The sequence below is a fragment of the Mustela erminea genome, chromosome X (genome assembly GCF_009829155.1).
Source record: "Mustela erminea isolate mMusErm1 chromosome X, mMusErm1.Pri, whole genome shotgun sequence".
Classification (NCBI taxonomy): Eukaryota; Metazoa; Chordata; class Mammalia; order Carnivora; family Mustelidae; genus Mustela; species Mustela erminea.
This window is the reverse complement of record NC_045635.1, coordinates 42,810,325-42,836,872: the sequence shown is the minus strand read 5'-3', so window position 1 is coordinate 42,836,872 and position 26,548 is coordinate 42,810,325. Positions and strand designations below refer to the sequence as shown.

The 26,548-nt window shown below is 51.5% G+C and overlaps 1 protein-coding gene and 1 non-coding gene across 4 annotated transcripts; one reads left to right on the top strand and one right to left on the bottom strand.

Moving 5' to 3' along the window:
* The first annotated feature begins 765 nt into the window (after positions 1-765).
* On the top strand, positions 766-25,453 carry CACNA1F (calcium voltage-gated channel subunit alpha1 F). Of its 3 annotated transcripts, none has more exons than XM_032330094.1 (48): positions 766-854; positions 2,254-2,506; positions 2,892-2,997; positions 3,227-3,366; positions 3,610-3,752; positions 3,841-3,993; positions 4,622-4,818; positions 4,928-5,031; positions 5,748-5,905; positions 6,187-6,279; positions 6,389-6,482; positions 6,653-6,679; positions 6,837-6,997; positions 7,908-8,133; positions 9,471-9,678; positions 9,779-9,899; positions 10,016-10,097; positions 11,034-11,079; positions 11,265-11,316; positions 12,150-12,312; positions 12,492-12,621; positions 12,834-12,893; positions 13,045-13,151; positions 13,243-13,330; positions 13,744-13,851; positions 13,924-13,976; positions 14,957-15,103; positions 15,885-16,086; positions 16,185-16,343; positions 17,118-17,228; positions 17,474-17,557; positions 18,389-18,409; positions 18,620-18,748; positions 19,097-19,162; positions 19,418-19,509; positions 19,968-20,127; positions 20,354-20,481; positions 20,779-20,875; positions 21,061-21,163; positions 21,429-21,530; positions 21,697-21,827; positions 22,073-22,201; positions 22,483-22,652; positions 23,613-23,738; positions 23,840-23,967; positions 24,098-24,207; positions 24,729-24,926; positions 25,223-25,453. In XM_032330094.1, exons 1-48 carry the CDS (start codon positions 830-832, stop codon positions 25,451-25,453), a joined length of 5,922 nt encoding a protein of 1,973 aa, XP_032185985.1. In that variant the 5' UTR covers positions 766-829. The 3 variants fall into 3 exon arrangements, with proteins under 3 accessions (XP_032185985.1, XP_032185984.1, XP_032185986.1); XM_032330093.1 differs by having other exon boundaries at positions 5,748-5,938; XM_032330095.1 differs by having other exon boundaries at positions 830-891; positions 2,489-2,506; positions 5,748-5,938.
* TRNAK-CUU lies at positions 5,342-5,414 on the bottom strand. The gene has a single exon. It is a non-coding gene; the product is annotated as a tRNA-Lys (tRNA).
* Positions 25,454-26,548: the final 1,095 nt, after the last annotated feature.

Sequence of the window (26,548 nt, the reverse complement as noted above, 5' to 3'; positions counted from 1 at the left end):
CACATAATACAGTAGGAAAGTGCTATGTAAATTGTAACCACTAATATTCATGTATTCCATAAATGCTTTCTCTTCATGTTATACATATGTGTACAGGCCAAGGAATAATTACAGAGTAAACATTCATGTAACCACCATTCATTAGTGCTGTGTTTGTCAAAAATAAATCATGTTTGCATATATATGGGGCTCAGTTTCTGAACTCTATTCTGTTCCTAATTACTGTAGCTTTATAACATCCCGTAATATCTGATCTGGAATGTCCTCCCACTTTGTTCCTTCTCAAAGGATTTTGGCTTTTGTAGATCCTTTGTATATCGATATAAATTTTAGAATCAGTTTGTCAAATTACAGGGAAAAATCTTTCGGGATTTCATTTGGGACAGCCATTGAATCTCTAAATCACTTTGGGAAGAATTTGACATTTTCACAACATTGACTATTTCTATTAGTAAATTTAATATATCTCTCCATTTCCTTAGGTCCCCTTTAATCATTTGACAGTATTTGAAAATTTTTTCACATGGAGATCTTACACATAAGTATATTATGTTAGGTCTATTTTTACACATTTCAAAGTTCAAATACTGTTGGGAAATGATATCATTTTTCTTATTTTAATTTCTGACTGGTATATATTTTATAAAAATATTTTTAAAAAATCGGTGCCTTTTCTGTTGTCAGGCTGTAGCCCAAAAATGTCCCATCTTTGCCCCATTCACCCTCCCATCCAACCCGGCTACAGCCCCGCCCTGTGACCTTAATCTCTCTAAAGCTGGGAGAAGAGAGGGGGGCTGTGTGCAGATGGCTCTTCAACCTTGAAAGGAGGATGTCGGCGTCTGAAGGCGGGAAAGGTGAGAGCAGCCTTCCACCCCTGCAGACCCTTGGAGCAAGCCGAGGCTTTGCTCTACCCTCTGCCCCTCTGCCCCATCTACTGCCCAACAGGACCCCACCCCTGAAGAGTCACCAGGGGAACAGAACCACATCACCTTGTTTCCCTCCCCGACAGCACCAACCATAGCCTTAGTATCACCTGAACCCTGACGCTCAGTCTGACTCAGACCCTGCCCCTATGGCCTCCCAGCCCCATCCCCAGCTTTAGTTCACAACTGAATCCCAGCCCTAATCCTGGCCCCAACCTCCATCCTAGTGTCCATCCCAAGTCCAATTCCAAAACCAGCCCCAAGCTTAATCCTAACGCAAACCTTACCAACCAGAGGGCAAACCCCTGTCAAGGTCTAAACCCCAATGTAGATTCAGCCCCTTAGTATGAGCTATAAATTCACCTAACCTCAACCCCAACATCGAGATATCAATATTGTTAGTGAGTAGGTTTCTGAGTCTCCAAAAAGTCTCCAAAAAGAGCACAGATCAATTTTAAAGACGAGAGAGAGAGAGAGAGAGAATGAACACATTTGATGGTGGTAGTAAGTCATTAAGTCTTACTACCTTGGAGTCAGAGATTGCATATGTTGGAATCCCAATTCGGCCACTTGGTCAAATCACTTCCCTTTTTGCATCAATTTCCTTACCTGCAAAATGGGAATAATACTCTGTGCCAGACATTATTCTGAATGCTGAACTCACTTAATCTTCACAACGACTCTATAACATAGGTACTCTTATCACTCCATTACGCAGATAAGAAAATTGAAGCTCAGGGAGGTTGCACCATTTTCCCAAGGCTGCACACAGGTACCAAGTTCAGACAGCTTGTTTCCTCCAACACTGGGGATCCTAACCAAGCCAACCTACTGCCCCTCAGAGGCTAGAACAAGGCCACAAGAATTGGGAATGACTTTAGCTGAAAACCCCAATGCCAAATTCAGATCCCATCCAAACTTAACTTTAACCCTAACCTTGATCCTAATTCTAATCCCAACTCAGACACTCTACTCCTTCCTGTATTTAAACCCAATCCAAAATCCACCACTAGAATTTAACCCTAAATTTGCCTCTAGCTATAAACTTAATCCTACCCCATGCCAATTTAAACTCCGTATCAAGTCTAACAGCAAAGACTACTTTACTTGGAAATGTAATTTCACCTTCCCTTCTCTAAAAACTCTCTTTACCCCCAATCAATTACAACACCAACTCTTCCCTGCAATTCTTAACTCGGGCACCACCCCAACTCTCCCTAATTTTACATGCTCTTCTCTCCTGCCCCCAGACACAGGGATGGGACCGGGCAGGAGGCAACCATGATTGCCCCAATACCCTCTCCCTCCCTGACTCGGTTTCTCCACACAGACACCACCCCAGAGCCCAGCCCAGCCAATGGGACGGGACCTGGTCCTGAATGGGGGCTGTGCCCTGGGCCTCCAGCATCGGGGGGTGAAGAAATCAGTGGGGCATCGGGCCTGGAGACCCCTAAGCGAAGGACTCAGCACAGTAAGCACAAGACGGTGGCAGTGGCCAGTGCTCAGCGGTCACCCCGGGCGCTCTTCTGCCTCACCCTGGCCAACCCCCTGCGGCGGTTCTGCATCAGCATTGTGGAGTGGAAGCATCCTGGAAGGCGGGGGCAGGGCTCAGGAGTGAGGTTTCACCAGGGTACCAAGAGTCAAGGTTTGGGTCAGGGCTGGGTTGGAGGAAGGCCGAGGTCACTAGGGATCAAGAGTCAAGAACTGGATTAGAGGGTGAGCTGAGAAATGTGAAGGTCACTGCAGGGGGTGGGGGAGGAGTGTCAAGAGTCAAGGGCTAAATCAAAGCAAGAGTTGGGGATGGCTAAGGTTTCTAGTGGGCTCAAAGTCAAAGCCTTGGTCAGGACAAGGGCTGGGATGTCAGGGCTGGATACCTTGAGTTAAGCATCAGCATTGGATGGGGAGGGCTCCAAGGGAATGTGGGGAATCTGAGACCTATATGCCTGGGTCCTTGACTGTCCACCTGAGGCCCTTTGACATCCTCATCCTGCTGACCATCTTTGCCAACTGTGTAGCCCTGGGGGTCTACATCCCCTTTCCAGAAGATGACTCCAACACGGCCAACCACAACCTGGTGAGGCTTGCCCCCCTGCCCCCGCCCCCACCCCAAGCCAGATCCAGCCCCAGCAGAACCACACCACAACCCTTCAAGCCCCCATCTCCGCTCCTCGCTGACCCAGATGACCCTCTCCTATCCAGTCGAACCTTAGGTCTCTGATTATGCTTCCTTTTCGGCGGCCCCCCTCAAGCCCCACCCTCAAATAACCCCCACTCTCCCGCCCCGCCCCTGGCTCCAACCTCAGGAGCAAGTGGAGTACGTATTCTTGGTGATTTTCACTGTGGAGACTGTGCTCAAGATCGTGGCCTACGGGCTGGTGCTCCATCCCAGTGCCTACATCCGCAATGGCTGGAACCTACTCGACTTCATCATCGTTGTGGTCGGGTGCGCGTCTGCAGGGGACACCACCTTAGCTCAACTTCCTACCCCAGGCCCGCTGAATTCGGGGCCCAGGGGAAATGTCTGTTTCCGACTGCCCCCATTTGGCAGCCAGAATCAGGAATATCAACATATTTTAAACTTCTTCACATTTCCAGTCACAAGGACCTGTGTTTTTCCGAGAAGGGAGGGGTGGAGGGAGGTCCCGGGGCCCGCCGCAGGCCTCCTAATCCCGTGCTACCCCTTCAGGCTGTTCAGCGTGCTACTGGAGCAGGGCCCTGGTCGGCCGGGAGACACCCCGCACACAGGGGGAAAGCCGGGAGGCTTCGATGTGAAGGCGTTAAGGGCGTTTCGGGTGCTGAGGCCACTGAGGCTGGTATCTGGGGTGCCAAGTGAGTGGCACGCCCCCCAGGAGGTTGGAGGTGGGGGAGGGGCGCCGGAGTTGGGAGTTAGGCCAACCTCGCCCCTCTGTTCCCACAGGCCTGCACATAGTGCTTAATTCCATCATGAAGGCGCTGGTGCCCCTGCTGCACATCGCCCTGCTCGTGCTCTTTGTCATCATCATCTATGCCATCATTGGACTCGAGCTGTTCCTTGGACGCATGCACAAGACATGCTACTTCCTGGGATCTGGTCAGCCTTTCCACCCCTCTGGGGACAGGACACCACCACCACCGCCCCGCCCTTCCCTCCGCGGGTTTCTGGGCCACACCCTGTGCTCAAATCCACAGGACTCCACCCCTAGACTCAGGCTCCGCCTCCGGGAAAACAAGCCCTACCCCTTTATTCAAGCTCCGCCCTCAATCCCGGACTACTGCCGCCCCTTGACTAATAGCTCCGCCCCATCACAAGACTCCACCTACAGGCCTAGACCTTTCCAGGCGCTTGACTCCATCCTCCAGGACTGGCCCCAAATACTCATGCCCTTTATCCAGACTCCCGCCCAAGCCTTGCCCCCGCCCTTTTTCCAAGAGGCCCTTCCCAGTTCACAAGACTCCTCCCCCAGGCTCAGGGCTCACTGCTATTTACAAGATTCTACCAGAAGTTTTACAGTTCTACCCCCCCCCCCATACCTGTGGTTGAGACTCACAACTTCCCTGTGGTTCTGAATCCTGATCTAGCAGAGTTGTGAGCTTACAGTTGCCCTTGATTTAGAAAAATCTCGAACCCTGAGTTGAACTTCTCAGGTGGACGGAGCTCCAGGATAGCAGGGACTGTGGGTGGGCAGGCTTCAGAACCCAAAGCTCCCGTCTTCCCACAGACGTGGAAGCGGAGGAGGACCCGTCGCCCTGCGCATCTTCGGGATCCGGGCGTGCGTGCACCCTGAACCAGACCGAGTGCCGCGGGCGCTGGGCAGGGCCCAACGGAGGCATCACCAACTTCGACAACTTCTTCTTCGCCATGCTGACCGTCTTCCAGTGCGTCACCATGGAAGGCTGGACAGACGTGCTCTACTGGGTGAGGTGGACGACAGGCACACAGTGCGAGACTGCACCTGCCTTTCCTCCCCAGGCTCAGGCAAGAGCGTCTTCATATACTGAGAGATGCATGTCCTCTCTCTCCCCAGATGCAGGATGCCATGGGGTATGAGCTTCCCTGGGTATATTTCGTGAGTCTCGTCATCTTTGGGTCCTTCTTCGTCCTCAACCTTGTACTTGGTGTCCTGAGCGGGTGAGGAGCCTAGACACCTGCCCCCATACTGCCCCTCAGCCCCAGTCCCATTTGTTCTGTTCCTAGAAAACTCCTAGGCATCCTTTCAGAACCCATCAGAAATACCACTTCATTCGATCAGTCAACATTGAGCAACTACTGGGTGCACTAGGAATAGAATAAAAGACAAAAATCCCTGTCTTCCTGGATATTACATTCTGGTGGGGAGAGACAGATAATACCAATACACACAACAGATTGTGTATATACACACCCACACACATGTATGTGGTGGGTTGTTGAAATTTTTTCTTATTTCCAATAGGCCCCATGCCCAGTGTGGGGCTTGAACTCACAACCCTGAGATTAAGAGTCACATGCTTTACCAACTGAGCTAGCCAGGCGCCTCACATATGTAGTGTTTTATATGGAATATGTGCTATGGAAAGAAAGGAAGGATAAGGATAGAAATGAACAAATTGTGCAATTATAAATAGGGGCAATCAGGACAGAACTCCTTGAGAAGGTGACATCTGAGTAGAAATGTGAAAGAGATGAGGGAATGGGCCACATGGATATCTGAGGAAAAGGTGACCCAAGGAAAGGGAACCGCTGATGCGAAGCTAGAATGTGTTTGACATATTCCGAGAACAGCAAGGAGGCCAGTGGGGCTGGAATGGTGAAGGCAAGGGAGCCAGAGTGGTTCTCTCACCTAGCTCTCCATCTTCCTCCCTCAGGGAGTTCTCCAAGGAGAGGGAGAAGGCCAAAGCACGAGGGGACTTCCAGAAGCTGCGGGAGAAGCAACAGTTGGAGGAGGACCTGCGAGGCTACCTGGACTGGATCACGCAGGCAGAGGACCTGGACATCGAAGACCCCTCAGCAGATGGCAATTTTGGTTCTATGGCTGAAGAGGGCCGGGCCGGCCACCGTAGGCAACCCCGTGGGGCCCATTCCCTGCTCCACGCATGCCTCAGATGTGGGCTACCCTCCTCAAATCCCGCCCCGACTGGCAACAACTCTAGGCCCAGCTCCTGGTTCCAGCCTAGGACACAGAACCAGACCCACACTTGAATACCCTGTACCCAGAACAAAGACTCCAAATAACACCCCCCCACACCACCACGGCCCTAACCCAACCTCAGGCCACGCTCCCCAACTGTCCTTCTCATCTGGCAGGGCCACAGCTGGCAGAGCTGACCACCAGGAGACGTGGACGTCTGCGCTGGTTTAGTCACTCTACCCGCTCTACCCACTCCACCAGCAGCCATGGTGAGGGTCCAGCCAGATGGGGGAGGGTGGGATGGGCAGACAGAGAAGCAAGCCAAGTTTGGAACCTGGGGTCTTCAAGTACAGACCTCTATTCTCACCCTTCCCACAGCCAGCCTCCCAGCCAGTGACACTGGTTCGATGACAGAGACCCCAGGCGATGAGGAAGAAGAGGAGGGGGCTTTGGCCAGTTGCACACGCTGCATGTAAGGGCCTCCAGCCCTTGACCCCTGGCCAGTCCAGAACCCAGTCCAGACCCTGACCCCCATCCTTATTGGACCCTCTAACCTTGACCCCAGCCCCTGAGCTCCAACCCCAGCCACCGACTGCCCCTTAGTCCCTCATGACGCTCACATTCCATCTTCCTCTTTTCCAGAAACAAGATCATGAAAACTAGGGTTTGGTGAGTTGGGAAAATTATGGGATTTGGGGCCCCATGACTTTGTGTGAGCCCCACCTCCAAGTCCCCCGTGACCACCGGGCTAGCCCACCCAAGCCCCCCAGGCCCTGCTTAGGTAGGTAATTTCAACCAGAGGACTCACCTTTCCCCTCCTCCCCAGCCGCCACCTCCGCCGAGCTAACCGGGGCCTTCGGGCACGCTGCCGGCGGGCTGTGAAGTCCACCGCCTGTTACTGGGCCGTGCTGGTGCTCGTCTTCCTCAATACGCTCACCATCGCCTCAGAGCACCACGGGCAGCCCGTTTGGCTCACCCAGATCCAGGGTGCGCCCTCTCCCCAACCGCCGGACTACCAGCCCTCTTCCCCAACCCCCAATTCTCTCCACTCTAGAAACCCAAATCCAGGGCCTCTGGGGTTCCTCAGACCCCCAGACATTGCCTTCTTGCCCTAATAAATGCAGAAACCTTAGCCTGTCCCATCGCACCTTGTAGCTAGCACTCCCAGAGCACTTGCTCTGGGCATCAAGCTCTGTTCTCAGCACTTTGCACGGACTAACTCAATTTTTCTTCACTAAAGCCTTATGTGAAGCAACTACTATGGCACACAGTACTGATTGCCAAGGTACTGAAGAATTAAATGATTAATCCCAGGACTCAGCTAGTGAGTGGCAAACCCAGGCAGGTGGCTTGGGACTCCAGAATCTTAACTCCACACTGTCTGGATGGGTTAACCCCTTTGTGTCTGTTTCCCCATCTACAAAAATGGGGTCATGCAGGTGGTTGGAAGGATTAAGTGAGTTAAAGTGAAAAGTGCTTCGAACATGGCTTAGTCCACATAAAGCTAACATTTTAGAAGTGCTAGCTTTTACCGTTATTCATTTTATCTCAATGCCAACCTGAATACTGAACGCACTTCTGACCCCAAGCCTCAAACCAGCCTCAATCCCAGCTAAACCCCAGATTCTAACACTAGCTTCAAAATGGAGTTTTCTTGGACTCATAGAGGCTGATGGAGGCCCCCCCACCCTGATTCTTCTCCTCACCTCTCCAAGCCTTTGAAAACCTCACCTACTCTGACCTACAGACTCACCCCAATCCCTAACCCTTGTCCTACCTGCCCCCAGCCTGTGTCTGGCCCGATAACAGCTACCCCAGATCGCCCCATGGCCCCCACCCCCCTACACATTACTGAGGAAATTGGCCAATCCAGTCACCTCTGCCCCTCTCCCCATAGAGTATGCCAACAAGGTGTTGCTCTGTCTATTTACGGTGGAGATGCTTCTCAAGTTGTATGGCCTGGGCCCCTCTGCCTATGTTTCTTCCTTCTTCAACCGCTTTGATTGCTTCGTGGTCTGTGGAGGCATCCTGGAGACCACCCTGGTGGAGGTGGGCACCATGCAACCCCTGGGCATCTCAGTGCTCCGATGTGTGCGCCTCCTCAGGATCTTTAAAGTCACTAGGTGCGTGGGGCAGGGGAGGATTGGGGCCCCAAGCACAGCCTGAACAGCTCCCTCCCCAGCTCCAGTGACTATCAGCCTTACCATTCATTTAACAAATACCACTGAGCACCTACTTGGTGCCAGGCACTCAGAGAAACACTAAGCCTAGTGAAACACTAGGCATCAAAGCAGACACAAGTTCCCGCCTTGCAGAGATTATTTTGAGAGAGAGAAAGAGCACAAGTTGGGGAAGAGGGGCAGAGGGAGAGGGAAAAAGAAAATTTTAAGCAGCCTCCACACCCAGCTCAGAGCCTGACCAGGGGCTTGATCTCACAAACCTGAGATCATGACCTGAGTAGAAATCAAGAATCAGATGCTTCACCGACTGAGCCACCCAGGTTCCTCTGGCCTCATGGAGATTAAAGTCCATTGGGGCGGGTGTCTACTTTATTTCCATTCCCTTCCTCAACCTCAACTCCAGCTCAAACATTATTCCGAGCCCCATCTCTGAACTCCCCTCCATACTCATCTGCAAACATTACACCATCTCTAACCCTAACCCCTACCCGCTCATCATATGCAAGCTCATCCACAGCCCCAACACCCAGTCCCAAGGCCAGCTCCATCTCTAATCTCCTCCCTAAATCACAGCCTATCCCCATCACTAACCACAACCCCCATGTCCCTAACTCCTAACCAGTAGCCTGCCTCCAGCTGCAATCTCAGACCCAGACCCAATCTCACTCCTATCCCCTCTTCTATCCCAACCCTCAACCACAACCTTATCCCCAACTCAGTCATCTAAAACTCCAAATACTCTCTTAACCCCTAACCCCAACCCCATCCCCAGCTACAGTCCCTAACCCCAATCCCAGTCCCAGTCCCAACCTGAAACCCAATTCTAGCTTCACCTTCCATATAACCTCCATCCAAACTTCATCTCTCATTACACCCTCAACGCCAACACTGACCCCAAATTCAACCTTCTCCTCACATCTTATTTTCACATCAACCCAACTCCAAAGCTCATTTTATTTTGTTAAATATTTTATTTTTTTTTATCTGAGAGAGAAACTGAGAGAGAGAGAGAGAGCGAGAGAGAGAGCACAAGTGGGGTGAGGGGAAGAGAGAGAAGCAGACACCCTGCTGAGCAGAGAGCCTGATGTGGGGCTTGATCCAGGACTCCAGGACCATGACCTGAGCGAAAGGCAGATGCCCAACCAACTGAGCCACCCAAACGCCCTTCCAAAGCTCATTTTGACCTGACCCGCCCTTAACACATTGCAAGCTGGAGTCCTGCCCTGGGTCCTGACTCACCACTGGACATGTCAACCCTGCCTCCCCCATCTCTGCTGCAGGCACTGGGCATCTCTGAGCAATTTAGTGGCATCCCTGCTCAATTCAATGAAATCCATTGCATCGTTGCTGCTTCTCCTCTTCCTCTTCATCATCATCTTCTCCCTGCTTGGCATGCAGCTCTTTGGGGGCAAATTCAACTTTGACCAGACCCACACCAAGCGAAGCACCTTCGATACCTTCCCCCAGGCCCTCCTCACTGTCTTTCAGGTGAGGTCTGGAGACCATGGGATGGGTGGGTTGGGTGGGGAGTAGGGAAAGCATAGGATGGGAGGGTCCAAAGAGCTTCACAGTGAACTCTCACCCTCAGATCCTGACAGGTGAGGACTGGAATGCGGTCATGTATGACGGTATCATGGCCTATGGCGGCCCCTTCTTCCCAGGAATGCTGGTGTGTGTCTATTTTATTATCCTCTTCATCTGCGGCAACTGTATCCTTGGAGCCTTGGGGGGCTGGGTGCTGGTAAAATGTGGGGTAGCTAAGGGGATATGGGCAGTCCACAGGCAGGCTTCTTCTCCATCCTTTGTTAGCCTGAGCTCACGCCAGACATCCTTCTGAACGTGTTTCTTGCCATTGCTGTGGATAACCTGGCCAGCGGAGATACAGGGACTGTCAATGACAAGGGCAGGTGATGTCTGGCTCTGCCCCCAAGACAGTCTCTCCCTGGGATCCCTGACTGTATGTCTCCACACATACATACATCCCACACTACCATAGATGCCTCGGTCACCCTGGTCACCCTGGGGTCACCCATATCCCCAGATCCAACCTGTCAGTCCTCATTCATTCAATGTGAATTCTTTGATCTCCCACTTTGTGTCAGGTCATGTTCTAGACACCGAGGAGATGACAGGGGTCAAGGTAGACAGAGTCCTCGCTTTCACAAAGATGACACTCTAGTTGGGGGAGGCAAGCAAAATACAAAGAAATGAATATATAACATAATTTAATTAAATATATGTTAATGATATATAATGAAAAAAAGAGTTTGGAAAAAAAAGAATAGAGAGAAATGAAAGTTGCTATTTTGCTATAGGGTTAGACCCTATTTTGGTCAAGGAAGGCCTTTACACAGAGGTGACAGTTGAACAGACACCCAAATGAAGGGAGAGAATGAGCCATGAAAATATCTGGGGGAAGAGTGCTTCAGACAAGGGGACAGTAAGTGCAAAGGTCCTGAGGTGCACATTCAGCACATTTAAGAAAACACCAAGGAAACCAGGGAGTCTGGAGTGAGGTGGGCAAGGAAAAGAGTGGTAGGAGGTGAGCTCAAATGGGGGAATAGGGGGACCTCATTGGGGGCATTCTGGGCCATAGCGAGGACTTTGATTTTTGTTCTGAGTGAGTGGGAGCCATAAGAGAGGTGTGAGCAGAGGAAGAATGTGCCAGACTTAAGATTTAATAGGATCCTTTTGGCTGCTGTGAAAAGAACAGACTGTGGGGATGAGGGCAGAAGCAGGGAGGTTCTATGGGACCTCAGAAAGGTCTGTTCTGATTGCACAGACCCCTTCAGCCTCGTCTATCTGCTGCAATCCTTAGCAATTGCTCCCCTTTTCTCTCACAGGGAGAAGAGCACTGAGGGGGCTCTCCCACAGGAAAATGGAGTGTTGGTGAGTTAGAATCCTGGGCACTGTCTATGCCTCCCATTACCACCAATACCTGTCTATGTGTGTGTGTTTTAACCCCCATTTTCTGCCTGTGCATCTCTCCACTACTGTGTTCCTTCCATGCCTCCCCTAGGTTTATTCTATAGTGTCTCCCCCACCATGGGTGACCCCCATCTTTCTGTCCCCAGGTGCCTGGTGGGGAGAATGAGGAAGAGGAGGGCATAAAGAATGAAGAAACAGGCAAGTGGGCAGGGCCAGATGGAGGAGGTGTGGGACCTTAGAGACAGCACCGGGCAGACCTCTTGACCACCTAGATCCTCCTGTCTGAGGAGAAGACTTTTCTGAAATCATCTTGAAAGTGATGGGCTTGATCGGAAAGGATGACTACCTACTATTTACATCAACATGGATGGAACTGGAGGGTATTATTCTAAGTGAAATAAATCACTCAGAGAAAGACAATTATCATATGGTGGAACATAAGAAGTAGCACAGAAGATCATAAGGGAAGTGAAGGAAAACTAAGTGGGAAGAAATCAGAGAGGGAGACAAACCATAACAGATCATTGACTCTGTGAAACAAATTGTGGGTTGTGGAAGAGGAGGTGGGTGGGGGGATGGGGTAACTGGGTGATGGGCGTTAAGAGGGCACATGATGGGATGAGCACTGGGTGTTACATGCAACGAATGCATCATTGAGCACTACATCAAAAACTAATAAACTGATAAAAGTAGTGGGCTTGGTGTGTGGCCAGCAGCATTTGAGATGCTGAGATTAATGAAGACAAAGACTTTTGTTTTATTGCAGAACTTCTCAGAGCCTTTATTGTAAGATAGCGTGTATTGGATGGCAAGGATGGTGATGTTCATACAACAGACATTTCCTGAGCTTCTACTGTGTTCCAGGCACTGTTCTAAGTTCTGGAGACCCAACTGTGAACAAAACAAACTAAAAGACCTTCTCTGAGGAGCTGACACATGGGAAGAATTTGCCGTGTGACAACCACTATTCTAGGGGCTTTACGTACGTTTTCCAATGAATTGTCTGTCTTTTGGTCTTCTTCTGGTACCAGGCATGGAGGAAGAAGAGGAGGATGAGGAAGATGAGGAGGAAGAGGAAGAAGAGGAGGAAGGAGGTGCAGGGCATGTGGAACTTCTGCAGGAAGTTGTACCCAAGGAGAAGGTGATACCCATCCCTGAGGGCAGTGCCTTCTTCTGTCTCAGTCAAACTAACCCGTGAGTGCTGGGAATGGATGAGGGGCTGAGGCAGCAGGGGCTGGGGCAGGTGGAGGGCCAGGTACCAACCAAGGCTCTGGCAGGGTGCGCAGCCCGATGCAAAAGATGCTGAGCTGTCTCCCTTGGGCTCTCCCAATCAACTCTGTGGTTCTGGGTTCTCACTATTCCCCACTCCCCAGGCTGAGGAAGGCCTGCCACACCCTCATTCACCATCATATCTTCACCAACCTTATCCTGGTGTTCATCATCCTCAGCAGTGTGTCCCTGGCCGCTGAGGACCCCATCCGAGCCCACTCCTTCCGCAACCATGTGAGCCATTGGCTGAGGGCTGGGGGAACACTCCCAGTGGTGTCATACTGGGCGTAAGAAGAAGGACAGAAAAAGAGAGGGAGGGAAGGGAAGGAGGAGGGAGGGACAGCAAAGCTTACAGGAAGCCCGTGCACACACACACACATATACACATACCCCTAGGATTTCGCTAAGCCATGACTCAGTGGCTTCCCCTATTTCTCTACTCCCAGATTCTGGGGTACTTTGATTATGCTTTCACCTCCATTTTCACCGTGGAGATTCTATTAAAGGTAATGAATAGGCCCCCAGTCGTACCCCCAGTTGCCCCAAACCATCCTGTACCCACCCCCACAGCCCACCTCTCCCATTTCCATGCCCTCCTCCCCTCTCTATACCCACACCCGGAGTCTACCCTGATGTCCTCCTCCCCCCCACCCGCAGATGACAGTGTTTGGGGCCTTCCTGCACCGAGGTTCCTTCTGCCGTAGCTGGTTCAATCTGTTGGATCTGCTGGTGGTCAGCGTGTCCCTCATCTCCTTTGGCATCCAGTGAGTGGCCCTCTGCATCCCCTGCCCACTCCATTCCTCCCAGAGCAGAGGCCAAACCTGGGCCAGGGCCTGAGGACTGACCCTTCTCCAGCTCCAGCGCCATCTCAGTGGTGAAGATCCTGAGGGTACTCCGAGTACTGAGGCCTCTCCGAGCCATCAACAGGGCCAAGGGACTCAAGGTAACCCAGCCCCACCCAAACCCAAAGGACCCATGTCCTGCCCCACTCCTAGGGCCCCAATCTCCAATCAGACTGACTATTTACACAGACGCCTGACCACACAGCCTGGACCCAACATGTAAACCACACCCCAGACCACTGATCATGTGGCCTGACCAATATTCCTTACAAGTAACTAACAATTCCTACCCATGGCCACATTTCTCTGACCCAAGTTCCTGAAATGTGGCCCCATATCCCTTCCTGGTAAATACTTATTCCTAGTCAGTGCCCACATGGCCCTGAGCACATATCCCTGGTCCATGACCAGGTGTCCCCAGCCCGAGTCCCTGAGCCCCATCTACTCCCAGAATCCCTCCCCCCTGGCTGCTGTGGCCTGTAGTCTCGTGAACCATCTGTGTGGGTGCTTGCAGCACGTGGTGCAGTGTGTGTTCGTGGCTATCCGAACCATTGGGAACATCATGATTGTGACTACGCTCCTGCAATTCATGTTCGCCTGCATTGGCGTGCAGCTCTTCAAGGTGAGAGGAAACACTGGAAGGTCAAGGTGGGGAGCAAGGGGTAAACCTGCCTGACAAGTATCCTCCCTACAGGGGAAATTCTACAGTTGCACTGATGAAGCCAAACACACCCCCCAAGAGTGCAAGTGAGTGCCCTAAACCCTGCCCTTGGTGGAGCTTGGGGCCCCTCCCAAAGGCTAAAGAGGCCCCTAGATCTCACCCAGGCCCCTGGAACCCTTGGAGCTTCCTCCCAAGAACTGCAGAAACTCCCTCAGTTTTTATCAAGCCCCCCCCAAGCTCCCCCTATTCCCCACAATACGCCCCCAGAACTTTCCCAAGAGCTGCAATGGCCCTCAGGTCTTGCCAAGTCCTAAAAGACCCTCAATACCTCCCCCAAACCCCTCTTCTCATTGTCCAGAGTTACCTACATTCTACTATGGACCCCCCAGAAATCCCCAAACACTCCCCTCACCCATGGCCACTGTCACAAAGTCCCAGGTTTCCATCTTGAGATTCCTGTAGAGGGTGGTGATTAAAAGCATGTGCTTTGAAGTCAAGCATTCCTTGTTCAAATTCATCTCATGAGACTTGGGGCTACATTTCTTAACCTTGCTGAGTCCCATTTTCCTTAACTGAAAAATGGGGATGAAAACAATGCAGATCTCACAGGTTTCTGTAAGGAGTAAATGAGTTACTACAAGGAGAGTGTATTACAACGTAAAGTTTCTACATGTAAAGCCGAGTACAGGGCCTGACATATCCTTCACGCTGAGAAATGTTGATTATTAGTATTATTTTTTTTCCTGGGAGATGACAATGATGATAATGGAGATGACAGTTAACATATATGGTACCAACTATATGCGAGATACTATTCTCATTGAATGACTTGATTAATCCTTGTATCAGGCCAGGAAATATGTTCTGTTAGTATTCTTATTTTACAGATGAGGAAAACTGAAGCACAGGGAAGTTAAACGCCTAAGATCACCCAGCCAGTAAATGCAGGGGGGTAGGATTTGAACCCAAGCTATCTAGCCTCACCACTCCATGCTGAAGACACCAGGCCCCTTTCCCCAGCTCTCCACCCCTGCTCACCCACCCACCCTGTCTGCAACATCCACAGAGGCTCCTTCCTGGTCTACCCTGATGGAGATGTATCACGACCACTGGTCCGGGAGCGGCTCTGGGTCAACAGTGATTTCAACTTTGACAATGTCCTCTCAGCCATGATGGCCTTATTTACTGTCTCTACCTTCGAAGGCTGGCCTGCGTAAGGAGCAGGGCTCCAGGGATGGGCAGGGAAGGAGGGAAGGAGTCTATAGAATGGGATCTCCTTGGGGATGGGTGGAAAGGTATCTTGAGACTGGATAGGGTTTTCTGAGGACTGGTGAGCATATCAGAGGACTGAGTGGGGGTCCTCCAGAAGTTTGCTGGGGGTGCTTTGGGGACTGGGTATGGGGGTGTCTCCAGAAAGGCTAGAGGTCTCTGAGGACGTCTAGAAAGGACTGGGTAGGATTTAAGGGGGACCAGGTAGGGGTCTGGAGGAAGGCACTGGGGGGGAGGTCTCAGAGAGATGGAGCTCAGTGGTTCTCAGAGAGCTGTATAAGTCTTTGGGGTTCTAGTTGAAGATCTTTGGGAAGATGGTGCAAGGAATTCAAGCTGATGGGACAGGATTTAGAGATCTTCAGGGGCTTGTGGGGGAGTTCTGGGGAAGTGAATGGGGATCTGAGGTGAATGAAGAAGTGAATTTAGTGGTCCATGGGAACTTAAGGGATTTGGGGGTCTTGAAGGACTGGGGTGGAGACTTTCTCTAGAGGGTTGTATGGGGACCACTGGGTCTCCAGAGGGCTGAGACAAGGGATTTAGGGGTCTTTGAAGCCAGCTGGTGTTGCTTGGGGTATGCATGGAGGTCCCAGATGGCTAAGTCAGGGGATTTGGGGTCTTTGGGTTGCCAACCAGGAGATTCTAGAGTGTCCGTTATAAGGTGTCTGGGGACAGGTCTCAGGGGACTGGGATATCTCCTCACCCATTCCCACTGGTTCCCTCCCCAGTCTACTGTACAAGGCCATCGATGCAAATGCAGAGGACAAGGGTCCTATCTATAATTACCATGTGGAGATCTCAGTGTTCTTCATTGTCTACATCATCATCATTGCATTCTTCATGATGAACATCTTTGTGGGCTTTGTCATCATCACCTTCCGTGCCCAGGGCGAGCAGGAATACCAAAACTGTGAGCTGGACAAGAACCAGGTGACCTCTAACCCCTCACCTTATGGCCTCCAACCCCTCCCCACCACTCTCTTGCCTTGGGATCCCACTGCTCACTCGTGCCCTGCACCCGTATGCAGCGCCAGTGTGTGGAGTACGCCCTCAAGGCCCAGCCACTCCGCCGCTACATCCCCAAGAACCCACATCAGTATCGTGTGTGGGCCACTGTGAACTCTGCTGCCTTCGAGTACCTCATGTTCCTGCTCATCCTGCTCAACACGGTTGCTCTAGCCATGCAGGTCTGAGCTCCCCACCCTGACCCCTGCCAGACACCTGACCCTACTCTGTCCACTCAATCCCTTGGGAACCATTAGGAATGCTTTAGGCTGCAAGCAACCAAATCCCCAACTGACAGAGACTTAAGTTATAAAAATATTTGCCACATTTCTTCAAATCTAAGGCCAATAATTGGAAGTTGCATCCTGACTTAAGAGATATAAGAATGTGGGGGAAATGCATATGGCCACTGTAAGTTGCTATTGATTGTGAAATGCACCCCATTTTCAAAGATTCTAAATGTGAAAAGATGTGCATATTGGAGTCAACAAAATATGGTAGGCTGTTTGATAATTGTTCATCAGGTATCCAGTGTCTTTCTCTTCCTCCATTCTTAACAAGTTGGCTTTCATTCTCATGATTGTTGCTTCATGGTCACAAGATGACTGCCATGGCTCCAGGCATCAAAACCACATTCAAGGCAGGAAAAAGGACGGAAGACTGCACCCAAGGGCTCTTCTCATTTGATCCTTTTATTGGAAAGCAAAAATAGTTTTCACAGAAACTGCCCAGCCAGCATAAGACTTCTGTTTCTGTCTCATTAGTCAGAAGTAGCTGCAAGGAAATCAAGACTGGGCTTTCCAATATCTATATTGGGATATCGACAGTTTGAGGAGTTCGGCCAAAGCATCTATCACATCTCCAGACTCACCTCAGTCCAAGCCAGAAAATATTTGGTTGTGGGTGGAGAGGTCTCTGCCTCAGGCTCCGTCCTCACACTTGGCTTTCTCTCCCAGCACTATGAACAGACTGCTCCTTTCAACTATGCCATGGACATCCTCAACATGGTCTTCACTGGCCTCTTCACTGTTGAGATGGTGCTCAAAATCATCGCCTTCAAACCCAAGGTGCCCCCCCAAGCCCTAGACTCACCTGCAGTGGGTGAATTCCTTGGGGTGGCACTCATTGCAGAGCTCTCGGGGGGGGGGGCAGCAACCAAGGGCTCATAGATCAAGGAGTGAGAGGGATCCAGATGAAGGCCTATCGTGTAGTCCAAGCTGGGCCCTGCCTCCATAATATCACCTACCACTGGACCCCTATACTAACTTGCTAGCTCTGAGAAGACAAGACTCTACTTTTTTCCTGCCTACAGCATTACTTTACCGATGCCTGGAACACATTTGATGCTCTTATTGTGGTGGGCAGCATAGTGGACATTGCCGTCACTGAAGTCAACGTAAGGACTGGCCTTTCCACAAACCCAGCCTTCCCCCACCTCAACCCCAGGGCCTCTCAACTTACCTCCACCCTAATCTTGAAGACTCAGTGCTCCTCATTCCAGCTCCATGTCTCTTGAATCCCTGTCAGGTTTAGCCAAAGCCCCCCCCTACCAGCTCCCTTATTCCATTTATTTCCTTACTTTATATCCCTTATTCCATTCCCTTCAATTCCATCTGCTATCTCCTAAAACGACTCTCCTGTTATTTCTATTATTTCCTTCATTGCCTCTACATCCACCTCCATTAACTCCATCAACTCCACCAATTCCTGCTTTGGCTCCATCGTTTCTTCTGACTACTTCATTGGCTGAATTTCCTCCAACAACTCCACTGTCTCCAACACTGGGTATTTCACGGCTCTGTCATCACCACTGACTGTACCGTGGGCTCCATCATCTCCTCCATTGGGTACTACTTGGCTCTATCACCTCAATTGACAATGCTGCTGGTTCCATGTCTCCATCACTGTCTCCTCCATTGGGTCCTCCATCGGTTCTCTAATCTCCATCATCTCCATGAAACCACTGGCTTCATCATTTCCTCCATTGGCTCCACTGGCTCTCTGCCATCATTTCCCATACCCTCTCATTTCCCTTCCACCCTCTTTGCCAACTCTTCCCACAACCATCTTGATCCACTACCATATAACCTTCTCCATCATCCCTTGAATAATGACTTTACCATCCATTATCCCCTATATCTGCTACATTGTTTCTCCCTTTGTTCATTTGGGCCTGCTATCTCATCCTCTCCTCTGTCACCTCTGTCTTGGCCATTTCTCCCTTCAGAATGGTGGCCACCTTGGCGAGGTAGCCCCCACCTCACAGCAGGGACTCTATGCTTCTTTCCACACCTACCCTCCCTTCCTTTCTTCCTAAGAGTCCTTAGAAATGCTCCCTGACTATATCCTGGGGCCTGAGTTCTGAGGGACTTGGGGGCTGGGAGGGCCAAAGCATGAGACAGGGAGGTAGCTGGGGCAAATGTAGACTCATCATACCTACCTACACCCCCAACCTCAGAGCTCTGAGGACAGTTCCCGCATTTCTATCACTTTCTTCCGCCTCTTCCGAGTCATGCGGCTAGTCAAACTTCTCAGTAAAGGTGAAGGAATCCGCACATTGCTCTGGACATTCATCAAGTCCTTCCAGGTAACTCCCCATCCCTTTGACCACCCCTCACCCTCATCTCACACTTCTCAGCCTGTCCTTTTACCACCCCAAGAACTACATTTCCCAGTGTGCCATACCCATCTGCAATTTACCATTTCTGGTTTTCTCTGTTTTTCTAGCCTCCCAATTCCCAACATGCCTTGGTCTCACTGACCTTATTCTATTGTATTTAATACTGTGTCCACATTTGGGAGACATTGATAGTCATGGGCACTTTGGGGATGGGTCACATCTCTCGGTAGGCCCAGGCTTGAGGGAGCAGTGCATTTTGGGGCTTATAGTTCTCTGCCTGGACCTGAATATCTATCCTCCTCTCCAATCCCATAGGCCTTGCCCTATGTGGCTCTTCTCATCGCAATGATATTCTTCATTTATGCAGTCATTGGGATGCAGGCAAGTGGGGAACCCAGGGAGCATCCCTTAGGCACTATGGGTAGGAATTCACCCACAGTGGGGGTGGTGGGCTGAAAGACAAGCTGGATGACACTGAATCAGTCCACACATCTGTGAAATGGGATCAGCAGTGCCTACACATCTGTGAGAATCTTTTGATCTTAGTACTCTTTTGAGTACTGGAAGGTATGAAATGGGTGACAACCTGTAGGGGCATGGGTTTACCACTCTGACACATGCCCTGTGCACCCACAGATGTTTGGCAAGGTGGCTCTTCAGGATGGCACACAGATCAACCGAAACAACAATTTCCAGACCTTTCCACAGGCCGTGCTGCTTTTGTTCAGGTGACATCCATGCCTCCTCCACTGCCATCTTGGTCCCCAGCATGTCCTTGGGTGCCCACACACCCCGTCTGGGCCCCAGACTGTCTGAGCTGTGGAAATAACAGGGCAGCATGGGGTTTCATTTTGCCTGAGACCTTTTATGGCTGTGATCTGAAGAGTCTTGTGTAATAATCTAGCCTCGACCATTCTTTTTCTGGCTGTAAGGTGTATCCACTTCTTAGGCCTCAGTGCCCCATCAGTAGCATCGGGATCAACATGGGGATACCTGATGAACATGACTGTCATCATCATGGCCACACCAGCTTTTAAAATATTGAAATGCTTTATGGAATTTATCTGTGCCAGATATAAACCCTGGCATGAAGTGGGTCATCTTCTTACCCTACAGTCCCCTACAGTGCCACTTGTGATGATTTCATAGCCTCCCCTCCAAAATGGCCCCACTGTATGACCCCCAGGTGTGCCACTGGTGAGGCATGGCAGGAGATAATGCTTGCCAGCCTTCCCGGGAGTCGGTGTGACCCTGAGTCTGATGTCAGCCCTGGCGAGGAGTTTACCTGTGGTAGCAATTTTGCCATCGCCTATTTTATTAGCTTCTTCATGCTCTGCGCCTTCCTGGTGAGGACTGTTTCCCCACAACCACCACCACTGCCATGGGGGCTGGCCCTGAAAGGTCTGGGGACAAGGTGGGGAGCCCAGATCTTCAGAGGGGGTGAAAGGGCTGGTCTGATAAGATCAACAAGGGACTAGTGACCCAGTAACCATAAGTTTACCTCAGCGTCCCACCAACGCCCCACACCCAGCTTAGCCCTTCACCTAACCCTCACTGTTCACTGGCCCACAGATCATAAATCTCTTTGTGGCTGTCATCATGGATAACTTTGATTATCTAACCAGAGACTGGTCCATCTTGGGACCCCATCACCTTGATGAATTCAAGAGGATCTGGTCTGAATATGACCCTGGAGCCAAGTATGGTCTATAACCACATAACTGGGATTGCAGGGGACAGTGCCCTGTCCCACCTAGTCCCCCAGTCCCAGAACTTCTGACCTGTTATCCATTACCAATTACCTAGTCAACAGATGCCCCAAGGTTCCCACTGCCTCTGTCCTCTGCCTTCCCCAACTGCCCTCAGATTCTTCCCTGGCAGGCTCTGGGTTGTTGGGGGTAGGGGAAGTTGGTCGAGATGAGCTGGTGGAATCTTCAGAAAGGAATAGAGGTATCTCCAATCCAGCGGTGCCACCCACCCACCCCAACTTGTCCCAGGGGCCGCATCAAGCACCTAGATGTGGTTGCTCTGCTGAGACGCATCCAGCCCCCCCTGGGATTTGGGAAGCTGTGCCCACACCGAGTGGCCTGCAAGGTCTGTGCACCTGCCCACCCCCCACCTCTGAAAGGGCTGTCCACCCACCGCAGGGGTGGGGAGGGACCCCGTCTTGGGTGGGGAGGGTGTGTTTGGTTTTATCTTCAAAGGTTTCTGCCCCTGGGTATCCAATGCCTTCATCCCTGGCATTTGATCAAAGTGGGTTCCATGTCCCTGGTGTGTAGAGACTTGTGGCGATGAACATGCCCCTCAACTCAGACGGGACAGTGACATTCAATGCCACACTCTTTGCCCTGGTTCGGACATCCTTGAAGATCAAGACAGAAGGTGCATGGGAGGAATGGGGAAGAGGCAGCAGCGGGAGGGCCTCTGGGGGAGGTGCAGGGATCAATCTCATTGAGTGATGGGCCTGGCTCCTGGCTCAGAACCTCAAAATAAGTGACTATGGCTCCTCCTGCCCTGTTTTACCACCTGTTCAATGGGGGTGGTGTGTGACTGCGGTAGAAGCTTGTGAAGCCCCTTCCAACAAGGAAGGAGTGGCTGCGAAGGGCTCCTCCTATTGGCTCATGCCCCATATTCTCTCCTGATGCAGGGAACCTGGAACAAGCCAATCAGGAGCTGCGGATTGTCATCAAAAAGATCTGGAAGCGGATAAAGCAGAAGCTGCTAGATGAGGTCATCCCCCCTCCTGACGGTGAGCTAGCTCCACCCCAATTCCATGAGCCCACCCAAATGTCAAACGATTACTCACCATCAGGAAACTAGCATTGGATGGGGGTGGGGGCCAAAGGGAGTCTATGCTGTGGGTAGGGGGAACAGAGGACCCCTGTGTGACCTTGCCTCTTCTCCCTTGCCCCCAGAGGAAGAGGTCACCGTGGGCAAATTCTACGCCACATTTCTGATCCAGGACTATTTCCGCAAATTCAGGCGGAGGAAAGAAAAGGGGCTACTAGGGAGTGAGGCCCCCTCAAGTACCTCCTCTGCCCTTCAGGTCTTCAGAGAGGGGCCTGGGTGGGGTGGGGTATGTGGGAGCACCATGTCTGAGGCTGCCTGCCCTCTTGGTCTTGTGGAACCAATGTCACAGACAAGGAAACAGAGGTCCCAGGACTTACAGAGGGTCAGGGGTGGCTGAGGGACCCCTTACCCCACCCCACACTCCTGCATGGGAAGCAGGCTCATGAATGGGGGAGTTTGGACCCTGAGCTACCTTGCTTCCCTATGTTTCTACCCTCACAGGCTGGTCTGAGGAGCCTACAGGACTTGGGTCCTGAGATCAGGCAGGCCCTTACCTGTGACACAGATGAGGAGGAAGAGGGACAGGAGAGAGAGGAGGAAGAAGATGAGAAGAACCCGGAAATTTATAAAGTGAGGGCAAGTTTTCACTCCCCTAGGGAATTTGATTGTAAAAAAACACTCCCTTAATTCCTTATGTAACTTGCACACTGCCTTTGGGGACGAGGCCCCCTGAGAAGACTCCCTACAACAGGCAAACGTTTATTTGATACCTACCATCCACTGTTGGAAGGTGAAACCCAGATTTAACCCTTAGGGAGGTCACTGGGAATAAACTTCAAGTGACTTGTGTCACTGACCAAGTGACTTAGATGTAACGCGAATGGCAACATTCAATCCTGTGACTTCCACAGGCCCCGATGGGCTCCCAGCCCCCATCTCGCCGGAGCTCCATGATTTCTGTGTCTCTACCTGTTGGGGACAGACCTCCAGATTCACTCTCCCTTGGGCCCAGTGATGACGATGGGGGGGCTCCCAATTCCAGACAGCCCAGTGGACCCCAGACTGGATCCCATGGCCACAGGTACGGTCAAGGGTCTGGTGGGATGTTGTAAGGGAAGGCAGGGACTAGCCACTACATGGGGGTAATTCAGGAGCAAGGGGACCTTTGAATGGAAATTCAGGACAAATGGAAGGGATTTAAGGGCTCAGATGGGAACAGAGGGTAATAAGAGATTCATAAGAGAAAGGCAATGCAAAAGTTTGATGCAAAAAGCACGTAACATGGAACTAAGTGAGTTTAAGTTCAAATCCTGGTTCTGCCATTTGCTAAGTGATCTTGGGCTAGTCACTTAGTTTCCATGGTCCTCAATCTTGTCACCTGTAAAAGGTGGATGATAACAGCACTTACCTCCCAGAAATAATGAAAGAACATAATGAAGTCACACCTAGCTTTTATAGCCTCCTCCTCACCTCCCCCAAACACACTCCCAGTTCCTGTGTTGAAGGTGTCTCTTCAACAGGCCAACTTTGATTTTTTTTTTTAAATGTTGGGTCCTTCCCATGAGAAACATCTATTAAAAGAAAGCCCACATTTATTTTAAGGTGATGGCAGGTTGGGACGCCTGGGTGGCTCAGTCAGTTAAGCATCCAACTCTTGATCTGCGTTCAGATCATGATCTTGGGGTCACAAGATACAGCCCCAACTGGGGCTCTGCACTCAGCATGGAATCTGCTTGGGATTCTCTCTCTCCCTCTCCCACTGCTCCTCTTCCAGTCTCTCTCTCTCGCGCGTGCGCTCTCATATAAATAAATAAATAAATAAATAAATAAATAAATAAAATATAAAAAATAAAATGATGACAGGTTAATTTTATGTTATGTGAGTTTCCCCAATTGGAAAAAAAAAACAAACCTAAAAGCCCAGTGTTTCTGTAGGGGATGGGGCATGGAACAAGAAGGAACCAGGAGCCCAGGGCCACAATACTAGGAGGATTGTGGTTGGAGGGGATCTGGTTTGTCTAACTTGCTTCATTTTCCCCAGGAGAAGCTCTGGAGGCTTTATTTTCACCATTCCAGAAGAAGGAAGTTCTCAGCTCAAAGGAAATGAAGAGCGGGAGAATTGGGACAAGGAAGAGGAAGTCCCCACCAAGGACTCTGGCCATGACATGTAGGATGACCCCATGAGCCGCATGCAGGAGGGCAGGACTAATGGGACCTCATTGCCCATGCGCAGGCCTGAGCTCATCCTCAGCCCTCTCTCCCGCTCAGGCTCTCCTACCTAAACGAGCAGGCAGGGACTCCTCCACGCCCCATCATTTTGCCACCCCACAGACCCCAGAGATACCTGGACGGGCACAATGTACCACGCCGCCGTCTGCTGCCCCCCACACCTGCAGGTGAGAGCAGGCATGGATCCTAGCCCCCCTACCAAGAGCCATCAGGGCAGAGGGCTAGGGTGGGTGGCACTGACATTCTTCTTTGCCCCCCCCCCGCCCCTCCCCGCGCTGTGCCTCCCCCCACCCCCAGCTCGGAAGCCTTCCTTCACTATCCAGTGTCTGAGGCGCCAGGGTGGTTGTGAAGATTTACCCATCCCAGGCACCTATCATCGTGGGCTACCCCTCACCAGCAGGGCACAGGTGAGGTGGGGAATGGGGTGCTGAGGTCTGGAGGGGTAGAGCTAGCCTAGGCTGAATTTATCAAACACACCACATGTCTTCTGAAGAATGAGGCACATATGAATTCACAAAAGCAAAAAAAGGGTTGGGGGAAGCAACCCTCTCAGGAGCCCTCACTCTTCGGGAGCTCAATAAGCTTTGCTGCCCACCCACCCTCCCAAAAAAAAAAAAAAAAGAATTCACAAAAGCCTCACTGTACCTGTGAGATAGGTACAGTTGTTAGTCCTAGTTTACAGATGAGGAAACTGAGGCCCAGAGAGGCTTACCCAAGATCACACAGCCAGTAAGTGGCAGAGCTCAGATTTATACCCAGGTCTTTTATGCTCCTGAATAAACTCAAGTCTGGTTTATTCGCATTCAGTTTGCTTCCAGTTGTGCCTGGGGGGTGGTGGGCAGTGATAAGAGGTAGGTACAAGGGTGAGTCCTAGACCCTCATATCCCACCCATCAGTCCTGAGCTCCCTGATGTTTATTCTGGTGCAGGGTTCCTGGGCAACCCCTCCGCAACGGAGTCGGCTCCTCTATGCCCCACTCTTGTTGGTGGAGGAGGGCGCAGCAGGGGAGGGATACCTCCACAAATCCAGTGGTCCGCTGCGCACCTTCACCTGTCTGCCCGTGCCTGGAACCCACTCGGACTCCAGCCATGGCAAGAGAGGCAGTGCTGACAGCCTGGTGGAGGCTGTGAGTTGAGAAGGGACCTGGGCAAGGAGGATGGGGGAGAAGGGGAGGAAGTGGGAGCTTGGGAAGGAGGGAAGAGGGCATCCCCCTCCAACCCCCGGTCTCTGCACTGTGTGTGTGATTATCTATCCCTTTGCTCTGCAACTTCTGCTTAGCATGATGTATGCACGACTGTCCCCAGTGACTTCCCTGCACACTTTCACGGATGATGCATCATCTACCTACACTGACCTGCTGTGCACATTGCTTTGATTCCATGTTGGGCCCTCTGCTGACTCTGATTCCATCTGTGCCCCCAGGTGCTCATCTCCGAGGGCCTGGGCCTCTTCGCCCGAGACCCACGCTTTGTGGCCCTGGCCAAGCAGGAGATTGCAGATGCCTGTCGCCTGACACTGGACGAGATGGACAGTGCTGCCAGTGACCTGCTGGCACAGGGGACCAGCTCACTGTATAGTGATGAGGAATCTATCCTCTCTCGCTTCGATGAGGAGGACCTCGGAGACGAAATGGCCTGTGTCCATGCCCTCTGAATTCCCACCCCTCCTCCCCTGCTCCATAAACCTGCTCTCCCTTCCCCAGAGGGAGACAGGCATGGACCACAGCCCTGGATTTCGGTATCTTTGCACTGGGGGTCTGGGGCTGCCCAGCGCCCCCCAGGCATCCATCCCCTGCTTCAGCCCTGAGCCACTGCCCACACACGAATATTTCCAGAAACCAGGACAGCCAGGCCTGATTATTCAGCGTTAGGGAAGGAGGGAGGAGGAGGAGGAAGAAACAGCAGCCAAAAAAAGCTGGAGACAGAGTGGAGGTGGTGGGGGAGGGGAAGGGGACCGGACAGAGATGGAGGAAGGAGGAGGAGAGAGGATGTGTAGAGGCTTGGATGAGGAGTGGGCGAAAGTCAAAGATTCCACAAGGGGTCAGTCAGGTCAGCCTGAGGAAGAACAGATGGGATGAAATGGATAAGAATACTCAGAGTAGAGTCCTGCCAGTAGAAAGGCCTGGAGGTTGGATTTAGCCTGGTATGTAATACGTCAGTCAGGCAGAGGGGTCCTCTGACAGCATCAGGAATTTCTGGGAAGCTAAATTGGGATTACCCTGTCTCCTGCTTTCTACCTTCTGCCTAAGAAAGAGAAAATCTAAGTCCGTTGAGAGAAGACATGGGTGACAGCAAAGGGCGAAGCCTTCAGCCTGAGGGAACCCACTCAGGGCCCACCTGGTTTTCCTGAGACCACCTAAGAGTACCCCACTGTCCCGCACAGATCCCAGCACTCCTCTTTCTGCTTCTTGCCCTGCCTGTAGTCATCACCCAGCCTTTGGGGGTCTCATTAACCAAGCGAAGTTTTATCAGGCATTTACTTTGTGCCAGGCACTGTTCTGGGTTTCCCTCAGGCCAAACTGAGCTGGCTTAGATAAGCCGCGGGACTTGTCCAAGGTGGCATTCAGCCCCACTCTGAAGGAATCAGAGGCAGTGCTGGGAAAGGTCCTGGATGGGGCCACTGCCAGGGAGGTTCCGACCCAGGGTTTCATCCCAGTTCTCAGAGCAAGAGTTTTCCTAAAAGCAGTGGGGAGCCATGGGAGAGATTTGAGCAGGGTGGTGACATAGTTAACGGCATTTTAAATGGATG

Coding starts and splice junctions, on each gene's coding strand:
- CACNA1F (XM_032330093.1), top strand. CDS start 830: ATGTCGGCGTCTGAAGGCGGGAAAG. Junction 3,994..4,621: donor ATGCTACTTCCTGGGATCTG/GTCAGCCTTTCC, acceptor GTCTTCCCACAG/ACGTGGAAGCGGAGGAGGAC. Junction 16,344..17,117: donor CGGTTGCTCTAGCCATGCAG/GTCTGAGCTCCC, acceptor TTTCTCTCCCAG/CACTATGAACAGACTGCTCC.